General features: G+C 38.1%; 1 protein-coding gene across 3 annotated transcripts; it reads right to left on the reverse strand.

Annotated features, from left to right (window-relative positions):
- Positions 1–2,263: 2,263 nt before the first annotated feature.
- Positions 2,264–12,416, reverse strand: dus2 (dihydrouridine synthase 2). 3 transcript variants are annotated; one of them, XM_055032260.1, is made up of 16 exons: positions 12,363–12,416; positions 11,915–12,060; positions 11,790–11,835; positions 10,829–10,920; positions 10,697–10,740; positions 9,479–9,539; positions 9,263–9,310; positions 9,085–9,150; positions 8,829–8,899; positions 7,618–7,704; positions 7,035–7,203; positions 5,820–5,941; positions 5,573–5,698; positions 5,127–5,214; positions 4,365–4,438; positions 2,264–3,088 (listed from the first exon to the last, which is right to left on the reverse strand). In XM_055032260.1, exons 2-16 carry the CDS (start codon positions 12,032–12,034, stop codon positions 2,803–2,805), a joined length of 1,500 nt encoding a protein of 499 aa, XP_054888235.1. In that variant the 5' UTR covers positions 12,035–12,060; positions 12,363–12,416; the 3' UTR covers positions 2,264–2,802. The 3 variants fall into 3 exon arrangements, with proteins under 3 accessions (XP_054888235.1, XP_054888402.1, XP_054888320.1); XM_055032427.1 differs by having other exon boundaries at positions 11,915–12,052; positions 12,363–12,415; XM_055032345.1 differs by lacking the exon at positions 12,363–12,416 and having other exon boundaries at positions 11,915–12,351.
- Positions 12,417–12,485: the final 69 nt, after the last annotated feature.

Genomic DNA, 12,485 nt, shown 5'->3' on the forward strand with positions numbered 1-12,485 from the left:
AAAATACGCTTTGTATTATGTTGGGGGTTCCGCTGCAGTCATAAAGTTATGGTGGATTTTTTATTTATTTTTTTTTTACCAGAGGTTCTTTTTATCTTTGATGTTTATCGCATTTCCCAGTAATCATAAAGGCATCATCAGAAAGTCCCGTAATGACGTACTGAACGTTGTTGCCAGAAGATACGCCTTCATTGCAACTTCGGTCAGTTCACTTAATGAAATACACAAACTACAATTCAAGTTCATGGCAGCTGTATGATCAAATTAACTATGTAGGCGTTTGACTCCCTCACTTTTTTATCCCTCTTGTTATTGTTCTCTTTCGAAACTATATGTTAATCAGTTTGGGAATTGTTTTTTTTTTGCCTGTTTGATATGGTATTAGGTTAGATTAACAAAATAATACAATGAGTAAAAATATATTGACAGTAAAATCCATAACGGAGTAAGATTCTGACCAAAACATATCTTCACCGTTTCTGTTAAGGTGAATTTAAGTTCTTTAACTTCTTCCTAAAATTAGGATGCATTATGTGCTTAAGGATTCAATCATTCTTTTTTTTCTTTGTCATAAAAAATGGATATTATTTTTGTTTGTGGTACAAAATTCGGACTCAGGTCCCAGATTAAGAAATAGAATACACAAATAAAATAAATCATTTAGGTTATGTGTAGATATGTACTTTTAAATAATTTGAGATGAACCTAAATGAGGTGCAGCTCGAGTTCTGATGGCTGAAGGGATTGTTTTTACAGAGCACTTTGAACACTGGAAGAAAAACAGACAATCAAACATTGTTTTTCATGCCACGCTGTCACAACTTAGTGACAGTTTCAACAAATATGTAAAAAATATTTGTTTATAAGAGATGGATATTGTATCTAAGTAACATGTGCAGTTACACCTGAGCTTCTGGTGTCCTGGATGATTCTCAACCTCCTGCCTTATTAGAGCGACTGGGACAATCTGTGTGCAGGATGGGTGGAGTCATGATGTGGAGTGAAAAGGTCAGATTAATATTGATTAGGCACAACATCGGTAATGGGCTTGACCCTCTAATTCTCAGAATTTTCTCAGTAAAGGAGTTAGTCAAATTGTTTCTGGTCCTGGTGAATTGGAGTTAATCTGCCTTGGTCACAGTGGGGTTTGACTTCAGAAGAGGATTCCTAGCATTCTTCAGCTGTAAGTTATATATGTGAAGTGAAGTCTCTCTCTATAGACGTTGCAGTGAACCTGCGACGTCTATAGAGACGTTGAACTGCAGTCCAGTCCTACAGTTCAACTTTTGACTCTCCCATCTAACCAGTGGAGCTCTACAGGGACTTCTTCCAACCAAAGACGACCTTCATTTTAAAGGCAGCAATAATATTGATTATGTCTGAAATGTTACCAGCTAATTCCTGTTCCAAAGTGGCAAAGGGCAGAAAGAGGTGGAAGAATTAACTTGATCAAAGTGTTCAGCTGAGTCAGTCGCTGAGATAGCGTTTTGCTCCATCATAATTGTTTTTTTTTAAAATAAGGCTGTATCAATTAAAGAGACTGGAAAAATTTAGAACCTCAGTAACTTACTGATTATCAAATCAAGTGTGTGTCTGTGTTTTCGCTACAAAACTAAATTTTGAAGTGTTTCATATGGTTCTTTTGCTCATTTGAGACATTTTAACATCCATGTTGACAAACAGCTCTAATCAACACAGATGATAAGTGAAATTCCCAAAGAATACAAGGCTAGAAAAATAGTTCAAATAGGGTCTTTGCCTGAATAGCAAAACATTCAAAAGGGTCAAAGTTCCCCATTAGCATCTTTTTACAGTTTCAGTGAATTATAAAATAAGGTCACAACATTTCCTCTCCCCTTTCTTGTCAGGTCAAGAATCTAAATTTGTTTCCTTTGGGGGATATTCTTTCTGTCCCGTGAAAATCTGCTTCCACAATTACATTATCCAGTCAACAACATAAAGAATAGTATTCTAAAATTATACAAACAGAAACATCTGTTTGTATAATTAATCATCCTCCCACAGACTCTATCTTATTTTAAGCCATTTATCAAATCCCAAACATCAACATATGCAGATTTATAAAATCTTTGAGTTCTCTGAACTTACTTAGAAAATTGCCAATAGGAGGCGCTGACTCAATCACTAATTCCATTCATCCCCAAAATGTACAAGGAGAATAAATGTGTTTGAAGCTAAAATGTTACATCTACAGCTCTGCATTATCTCACATAATTTCTTTATAATGACATTATTTCAGGCAGAGAGTTTGAAAGTCTTTCATTATCCCTTTAGTTTTGTCCAGTCCTTACAAGTTGTTTTGATTAGTAAGACAGAAAAAAAACAGAAAACCAGCTTCCATAAGGCTAAATTAGCCAATTCCATCCAAATAAGAATGTAAATTAAAATATGTATAAATCACCTCGACAGGTTCACAATGACAACAAAACATTTTACAGCTAAAAGGAAACAATTTTAAACTGTGATTTTAAGCAGGAAGGCACAGGCATGAAGGTTTATATGATTTTTTGTAATTTAACTGAACTAATTGATCTGCTTTACCTATAAACACAAATATAACTTAAAACAAATGTTTAGTTTCTAATACATGAAATAAAAAAGCATCATTAAGGCCACCTGGCTTTGTCCCAGCTGATGGAATCAGTTGATCCCACTGGGAAAATAATCTTCTAGAAATATGGAAGACTTTAGCAAATCTTGACAGTATATTAGAACAGCAAAAGGCTGAACTGCAGTCCTCTGGTTCAGTCAAACATTGCAGAAATCTGTCAGTCTTCAGTTTTAACTGAGAGCTTCTTTTAAAGCGTCTGCTTGTTTTGGAGGTATGACTGGGTTTTGCTCATCGCCGTTCATCTCCACAGTGGGGTCTGGGGCTTCCGCTTCCTGCAGGATGTCAACATGCTGCTTTTTGCTCCTCCCTTCCTCACCGCTGCAGTTCGGCTTTCCCTCCCTCTTCCTCTTGCAGACCAAGCCAGAATCTTCTTCCCCGATGCGACCCTCTGGTACACCCAACACTCGCAGGCAGACAATAGCGGAAGCTTGCTCTGCAAACTTTTTTGACTTCTCCCTGTTATAAATAGAACACGGAAAAGTAAACTGAAGATAAGTCAACATATAGGAATGTATATATATATATATATATATATATTTTTTTTTTTTACATTGAAGGCATTAGTTTAACATATTAAATTATGACAACATAGTTTGTTGCAAAACTGGGTCAAATAATCAAAGAATGGATTAACAGAGGTGATTAAAAACGGAGCTCATCACTGTTGGTAAACATTAGTCAATCAATGCATTTGATCACCATCATTAAGTCTTTTTGTTTCTTCTTTTATTTTCTATTTTCTGGGCCTAGATGAACGAGTTGGCCCAAGTTTGCTCACTAGACCATTATAATCATTTTATTTGCCACAATAAAATACTACTACACTACAGTTTCTCCCCATCAGAATGATCAGATTAGTTAGCACAGCCACCGATGACAACATACAAATGGTTTTCCTGTAAAGCAGGACAATGAGCCCAAACGACAGTGGAGTTCATCAGGCAGAGAAAGTGGAAGGTCAGATCTATTCTAAACCTCCAGGTTTGACCCCACAGAGAACTATTTGACCTACTAGACAGGAGACTGTAGATGATCTAACTTTCCTAAATAAGTCTCTTTGGAAAGAGTTTGGGAAAACATCACAAAAGAAGATTCTCAAAGTTTGGGGAAGTCAGTATATCACAAGCTTCATGTAGCTATTGCAAGCAAACGCTCTGAAACTGCAGATGAATGGCCTGATATGAACCATTTATTATATATGTAAAAATGGTGTTGGCTTTATCTCATTATTTAAATGAGATCTTTGCATGTGCTACTGGCTGGCACCATGGAGAATGTCAGACAGAAGCATGGTCATATCTTCAGAACCAGATAAAGTCTGTAAATAACAACTAATATGTTTGGGGTAAATTGTTTACTGTGAAATCGAAATCATTGCAGCATACGACACAAACACAGACAATAGATTTCATCAAGCTGACATTCAAAGATACAAAACAAACTTGTTGGGCATCAGCAAAACAAGGAATATGGTAAATGTTTTGGGGGGAAACTAAACAAGCTTGTTCAGATTTTTCATTTTACTTTTTGTTTTTAATACTTCTGTTTAAACCAAAATTGAACATGTTTCATTTACCAGGCTGATGTACATCAGGTTACTGTCATGATCATGAAAACCTGCCTGAGGGAAGCCACAAACATGCACAAGCACACGCACGCACACACACACACCTACACACGCACACACACACCCACACACACAGGCAAAAACAACATGCATGTGTGTACTAACCAAAGGGATGATCTGTATTTTTTGTTGGCAACAGTTACAGTTGACTGAAATGCTCGATCCTGAGAGCGCTGCGCCTGAAAAGGAAGGACAACGTACTGCTTTGTTTGAAGCATTCTTAGAAGACACGTTTGATTGCCTGGCACTTCACACTGCCTCACTTTCTGTACAACACATTAAAAAGAGGAAGGAACAAGCACTTGAAAAACCTTCAGAAACATATTTGCTACATGCAACATTGCATATTGAATGTTCTTTTTCTTCTGAGGCCTGCATAAGCTAGTCTGTCTGCAGCCAGTTGCACACTGCTCATCAAGATGATGAAACTATGAGAGGAGCCATATTTTATCCTTTTGATCGCTCGTAAAAATCAATCATGATGAGCAGAATTTGGCTTTTCTTTTTTTTTAAGCCTTCAATGTCAAAAGGACAACATTATTTCTGTGATTTCTGCCAAAATAATGACAGTAATAGATATTTTCACAGATTATCTGTCTCATACTGTAACAACATAGTGACAGTTTCAAATATGTAAAAAACATTTTTTTAAATAAAAGTTGCATACTCCACTTTTAAAGTGAGCCATTCACACCAAAATAACAGATATTACAGGAGTCATTTCCTTAGCCCTGAAAATGTCCTTAGTTCAGAGTGAAACTGAGTTTATTTCCAGAAGCTGAACACAGACTGAACACAGACTGAACACAGACTGAACACAGACTGAACACAGACTGAACACAGACTGAACATGACGGTTTTACGTACCGTTTCATACTGCGGCTGTTCCAGCTTCTCTTTGCGGCTCCATTCCAGCAGAAACATCTTGGGTGTGATCTGCGGTGGATAGTCTCTCCTCCAAACACAGACAAGTCACATGATGTTTATCAAAAATTAGTTTTGACTGCCATTTACAATATTATGCAGACAGTTTGCACTTTTTCAGTTTGTTGCTTCTCAGTTTACAATTTGACTATTAACAGTTTTAGTCTCTAAACCAAAACGTTAAATGTAAGCGAATAATCTGATTAAAACATAAAAAAACACCATTTCAACTCCAATGCATTTGAACTACTTTGTATCCAGACTTTCACCATTATTCCAATAAACACTACAAAATGTCATGATAAACTTTTAAACCCATGTCTGTACAGCACTCACACATCAAAAAAAGGTACACCCGTCATGTTACATGTGATATTTGACAGATTTACCGTTCAAACTTAACAGCCATGGTGGTGACATCTCCATCCATTACGGGTTTGTTAGGCTGATTACTGCTCTTGGCCTGAAGGTCCTTCTGGATCTCCTGGTAAAATGTCTGCAGTCCATATGCCTCACTGCAGTACAGTCAAATCACATCTTTTCACTTTACACAACACTAACACGCCTTACTGATAATATTGCATTCTGTTCCTGGTTTATAGAAGAAAATGTTTTTAGAAAACACAACTCTTGTACCTTATCTCAGCATTGGTCTGTGCAGCCTGCACCTGCTTCCCCAGTGGAGACTCCACCTTGTCTCTCAGCATCTGGCACAGGCAGTACTTCGTGTTGAAAGCATGGTTGTCGTAACGGATTGCCTGGAACCACAAAACCCAAAAGCTTAAACCTGAGGCACATTAACAGTATTGATTGAAAAGTAGAACATGTCACTATAGTAGAACCGCATTGACACGCTGAACTCAGTTAGTAAAAGCACTGTGAAGTCAATGTGTTGATTTACTAAAAGAAGTTCATTCTGTATTTTCTGATGTTAAAAAAACGGGAGGTAAATCCACAACCCAGTGAAATAGCCTTCGGTTCAAAAGTGATTCATTTCACAAAATGAAATGTGTCCATTCAAAGAACTGTAGTCTGTGTGCTCTTCACTTTCACACTACCAGTTTACTGCTAGTTTCCCCCAGAGCTTCGAGAGGGAAATTGGGAGGCAGATCTACTAGTTGTCAGGTTCCTCTCCAGTGAAACCAGCTCCCTGTTACTGTCGCTGAAGCAGACAGCCTGGAGCCTGAAAGTTAACCACTTACCTGGCAGCATCCCATCCATGGGACAAAACTAGGTTGTCAGAATTCTCTGCCTTTTTGTCCTCTTTAAACTCTGCCAGTGTCCATTATGACGCTTTTATTGGACAGCCTAGATCCCGCCTTTTGTTTGACACCACATTCGACCAATTATGTTACGAAATAGCTTTTCTCGAGCCAATAATATCCAGAGAACAACTTGAGCTCATTTTGACATGCCTGTACTGTTTCTGGAATATTTCTGACTGGTCAACTCGGAGACTAAATCTAAAGCCACAGATGTGTAGCCTGTCAAAAGAATTTAAGACATTTTGGGCTTTGTTTTGGCATGAATCCACCAGCTGCAGGCGTAACCACACATAATGTGTGCATCTATGCTGCCTCAAAGTCAGGCTCTATGTTTGCTACATCTATCCCTGGTTTGTGTGATTATACTCTATTAAATATGTAACTATGGATAGAGAAATTATAGTAAAAAAAGTTACATCCCTGTTAAGAATATGTCTTAATTAAAAGTTCATTCAAGACAAAAAAAATAGAATCTCATTAAAGACTTTAATTCTGCAGCCTAAAATAACAATTCTTGTTTGTTCTAGTTGCGTCTCCAAAGATGTCTCCTTTCTTCCCTTTTTTCAGATACAAGAAACAAACTTACATATTTAATGTATTCCTCCATGACTTTTTCCACAGGAAGTGGCCCCTGCTTGCAGAACACAGACGGATTCCACATGGCAGCACGAGCCAACATGACAGACGACGCTCCTGTTGCTTTCCTGAACTTCTCGATATCACTGTTGGTCTTCACCAAATCTAGAGAACCTCCACTGCAGGACAAGTGATACAGTACATTTAATTAAGAAACTTTGCAAACTGCTTTGGATTAAAAACAGGCAAAACAAAATAAAAGGGAGTAGAAACAATAATTGTACTGATGGATTTCCGACAGAGAGCAGAATTCCTGATTCAATCCATAATGATCTTGAGGAAGCAAAGCTGCCCCAAACCGTTTACACAACCAGCACTGTGTTTGGCTGTTAGTTTATGAGATGTAAGAAAGCGCACAAAAAAGCAGGATATTTTTACCATGCCTTACAAAAGTCAGTTCTGCTTAACAATGTCTTTACAGACATTTTAGACAGAGAAAAAGTGGTCATGAAAGGTCCCAGTAGCTGCCTTTATACTGGTTGGTGTTTTAGTGAAACAAAAAGTCAGAGCAGTGGCTGATGACTGATACTCACTTTGCAATGACAGGGATTGAAACAGCTTGTGCAACAGCCTGAATGTAATCGCAGTGGACAGGATGTCTGGGACGCTCGTCCTTAAACCTGAAGAACAGCCAGAAAAATGACATGAGGATCAACTGCAACTAGCACTAAAGCTTCACACTCACTTAACCAAGTCATGTGTCCAGGCTAAAACGTCAGATAATTTATGCTGTACAAAACAAGATTCATTTCTTTGGCTTAAAAGCTTCGGCAGAGGAAAATAACTTCTTTTATTTTGACAAATATAATTATTTTTTAGGAAAGCTGGAGGTTCAACCTTGGAGGTTCAGCCACTTTCTGAACCTTAAATATCTCATTCACAAAGTTTCTAACAACACTATAAGAACAACTTCACTAAGAGACTAAAGTGTGATGGCATAGGGTCTGCAAAGTAGTTTACATTTGAATAAAACAATTCTATAAAATAGTAGTAAATAAAGTAAAAGCAATGGATCTCAAACTTTCACTTCTTTTTAAAGATGAAATGAAATGAAAGTAAGAGGCAGACTAGATCTGTGTGGATGAGCTTTTTGGTATTTCAGTCCATTTTTATTTCATGTAAAACCTCAAAATAGTAAACAGTCTATAAGCATGAGTTTCAGTTTGCATGTTTATGATCTATGGATTCTTTAGAAATAACACAAAACAAAACATGAAAGCTATGAACACAATGTATAAAAACAGTAAACAAATAATTCTACTCTGTCATGTCTGTGTTTATAATAAAGAAAAATTTTAAGTTTTTCACATCAATGTGAGGAGGTTGATGATGAAAATATTTGTGTCAAATATCTTCATGTAGCACTTCAGTTCTGTATGAACTGAAGTGCTACACAGTTCTATATGAACACTGTGCAGCACAGTGTTAAACCTGCACAAATACTGAAGGCCTAGGTATGGAATTAGTGCACCACACTACATTCCATGAAGTCACTTTAAAAAAGACATCAAAACAAAAGAGAGGATGCAACAGACTGGTGACCTGTCCAGGGTGATCCTGCCTCTCGCCCGGAACGTAGCTGAAGATAAGCACCAGCACCCATCCCACCCCCATTAGGGATGAGGGCGAACAGAAAATGGATGAATGGATGGAAAAGAGAGGATTCTCATCTATCACTGATTTGGAAACATTGATGTTTCTCGTGCAGCTACAGTAATAGTGAAGAAAGAAAGATGCCTCTTACCTGCCGTGAACAGCAACAGCAGCGACGCCGGTCTTCTCAATACGCTGCACCAGACTGACCGTCTCTTCCACCTGTTGACCACCAACATGAAACACTGAGCTGTTAGTCATTCTGCTTTCACATAGGCCCTGTTATCTTTTCACCATGTCACAAACTTATTTTAATATCTAATTTCTGCTTTGTTTCTTTTCTCATATCAGCTTTTTGATGGCATGTTTTACAATTCTGATCTGATAACAGATGCGCGATGTCTCACCGAAGGCAGAATCCGGATTTTACACGTAACTGGTACTGAGACTCCTGTCACAAGCTTTTTAAGGATCTTTAACAAAGAAGAAAAACACAGATTGGATCAAGAAAACTCTTGACACCATATCCACAAATTTCAAAGTGGTTCCTTGTCAATTCAAACATATTTTAGTGGATGTACTCACAGCTTCAATCTTGTCTGGATTTGATAGCAGAGCAGCACCCATTCCGCCCTGAAGAAAAAACACAGAGCGGAGGGTCAGAGGTCAAAGCAGAGGCAGCAAAATAATATCCATCACAAACACAGTTAGGTGATCACCCTGAAGGATATCTGCTCAAGCAGCCGTTTCTATGAAGCAGTACAATCACAAAAAGAATAAAAACAGAGCAAATCAACTTACCTTAGTGGAGTATTCCTTTGGACATCCCATGTTCACATCAATGGCAGCCACATCCTTCTCCCTGAACAACAGACACAGTCTGAGTACACTTCAGCAGTTTGTCACTTATATCATGATGCAGTAGGATGTAGTTCATCCTTTACCAGTAAAGAATGTACAGGGGGTTTGCATGTGGTAAATGGAAAAGGTGTGTGTGAAATACACTCCTTCAAACTAATGAAGTGTTCCTGTCTTCATAGAACCTACGAGGAAAGAAACATCTGCTGCTAATTAAATCTCTCATCAGTGAAACCAGCTCTATAAAAACTCATGTTTGTTTAACTGGAAGCTCTAACACTCCCAAATGTGTCTTAAAACAATGTTTTGGTGGAATAACATTAATGGAGTTGAAGTAGCAATATTTGCTGCCCAACAATCTGGGAGTGGTTATATGGCCATTTACAGACTATTTAAAGTTCATCATTACACTGTTGAAAAAGATTCACAAGAGGGGTAGTTTGTTTTTTAGCCACATACATATGATAATCCTTCAAGAATCAAGAGGTGGACGAGTACACATATTTCCCCTAAAGAAAGACAGACTCAAACAAATGACAAAAAAACACCATCTTATGGTGAATGTTACAGTTCATGACAACACAATCAGATATTCTAAGGTATTCTTGAGTCAAATGTGAGGCTATGCTGATCCCGAAACTTTAACAGAAGTGTGGCGAAGAAGTTCCTGCCCAATTATGCAAGGAACTCAAAGTCCAACTAATGTCACTAACACTAAAAATAAAGATTTCACTCAGTTGACCAAATGAGTGAAATCGTTTGAATTATACAAGTAGCTTGGTTATCGTTTTCTATCGAAACATGTAGAAATGTGAAGCTTGTAGATGTTGTTTCTGCCGTTGTGTGGCCTGAATGTATTGCTCAGAAGTAATGGAGAATTTTAAATGTCAAAAAGTATTAAATTAACCAACTGCCTTGTAGTCTGCTGTCTTTAACTGTTACAATAAGTTCCAGGAATAGTGAAGGTTATGGAAATAACAAACATATTTAAAGTTGAGCTCTGCGGGTGAAGTTCTGCACTAGAAAGGTTTCTCCATAAGGCTCTCCATGTTTAAGAATCATAAGTATTAATTTATTACTGTTAATATTAATATAATTATTATCCAACTGCTTTGTTGCAGAGCTTCTTCCACTCTCTATTGTATGTTCTGTAATACTCACACAAGCTGGGCCACTGTTAAAGCTCTGTCAGGGTCAGCGGTTCCCTAAAAGTGGTCAAACAGAGTTTCAGTCCTGCATCTTGATCTGCAGGAAATGGTAGCCGCTGAATAATACCAACTGGGTTGGTCTTACCATCTGGAAGACGACTCTGTCCTTTTCCCTCTCACAGGTCCGGAACATTACACGTTCATCTGGGGCCACAAAATCCACCGTTTCCAGCACATCTGGTAAAACGTACACACACACAGAATACAAGCAATTGTTGACATTTTTATCAGGAAACAAAAATCTTCAAGCATTTCCGAAAAAAATTCGGCTCAAGTTAAGCATCCAGAATAATTTCATTCACATGCAGACCAGTTATGAATATGTAAATGACTGGATCTTAACGTAAACAGGGAGAGGCAGCAGAATAAAAAAATGCAAATTGTACTTGTCATCATTTAGGCTTTGAATCAAAGTAAGTTGTTATTGTTTCAACTGACAGCAAGAAACATCTGCAGCTTGCTGGTGCTGTTCTTCCTAACAAATCAAATCTACCAACCTATCGCTGGTCTCCATGATAACACAACTACTATCCCATTGGAGATGGACAGGACATACAAGCTTAGGAAAGAAGACTAAACAACTTGAAACAGTTGTTTTGTTGCAGCTCAGCTGGAGGAAATAGTGGTGGACTTAGGTATGGACTGCACATCAACAGGTATTTGACCAGGGCCATATTACAAAAAGTCTGTAAACTGTGAAGAAGAAGTTCACTGCCGCTTTGTGGTATAAATTTTCCTTGCTTGCTGCTGAATCTGGGAGATTTTTACTGTTTGAATTTTTATTGGGAAAAATTTTAACAATTACTTCCATCGTAATTGGTTGGTGAGCAGAAGGAATTCGTGTAAGAACCATTACTTAGAGGAAACGTTATAAGATTGCAATTTAATCTTATGTTTAAATTTAATGTCAGTGCATCTCTTAATGCAGCATTACTTTGAATTTAGTTTACCTCCAGACTGTGATTGTCTTGTTTTCCCCCCACATATATTTGAATTAAAAAAGAGAAGTTGTCACAGGTTCATGAAGCTTTGGAAAAAGGTCTTACCGTTCACGATCCTCTGACATTGGGCCATTTTAATGTCTATCAGCTCCTGATAAAGACAAAACAACACGTTCCTTTTAATAGCATTTCTTAGTTTCATGTTCTGGGTCGTGCGGTAGCCAGCCTACCTCACAGTAAACCACATCAGCTCCGTAGTCCAGAGCCAGCAGCCTCATCGGCAGGGTCCCCACACGGACCATCGGGGCCAGGGCTGTGATGTTTCTGAAGCTGAGCCTGCGTGCTGCCATGCTAACTGCTCAGCGGATCTGCAAACCTCCCAACATCAGCGGCCCACGGTAAAATAACACTTATTGTTCAAAAGCTACAAAAAAAACATTAATCAAAACCAGGCCGAAATGTCTGGAGGAATTTGCTAATTTAGAAATAAACCTGGATTTCTCCCTTGAAGGGTCTGTGACATGTATGACATGCGTTCAACTGTTTACTGTCATTTTTCTGAGTAACATTTTGCGGAACATATCGAACAGAACGACTCCATACGCGCTTTCTCAACCATAAGCTAACCGTACAGATGTTAGCTCGCAGGGATTACCAGAACCCAGAAAATTCACCTACCGGCATTTCAGACCGCAGATCTACTGTGTGTTCATGTGGGAAACGTGCTGCCACACTTCCTGTTTAGGCTTCGACGTCATTATGTCAGCAATGACGTCAGCATATATATATTCAATCGAGCTG

This window comes from Poeciliopsis prolifica, unplaced genomic scaffold, assembly GCF_027474105.1.
Source record: "Poeciliopsis prolifica strain line A6 unplaced genomic scaffold, Auburn_PproV2 SCAFFOLD001, whole genome shotgun sequence".
NCBI lineage: Eukaryota > Metazoa > Chordata > Actinopteri > Cyprinodontiformes > Poeciliidae > Poeciliopsis > Poeciliopsis prolifica.

Excerpts from the sequence above, each read along its gene's own strand:
- dus2 (XM_055032260.1), bottom strand. The coding sequence starts at position 12,034 with ATGGCAGCACGCAGGCTCAGCTTCAGAAACATCACAGCCCTGGCCCCG. Across the intron at positions 11,836-11,914 it reads CTGATGTGGTTTACTGTGAG|GAGCTGATAGACATTAAAAT; the intron begins GTAGGCTGGCTA and ends TGTCTTTATCAG. Across the intron at positions 9,540-10,696 it reads TTAACAGTGGCCCAGCTTGT|GGAGAAGGATGTGGCTGCCA; the intron begins GTGAGTATTACA and ends TCTGTTGTTCAG.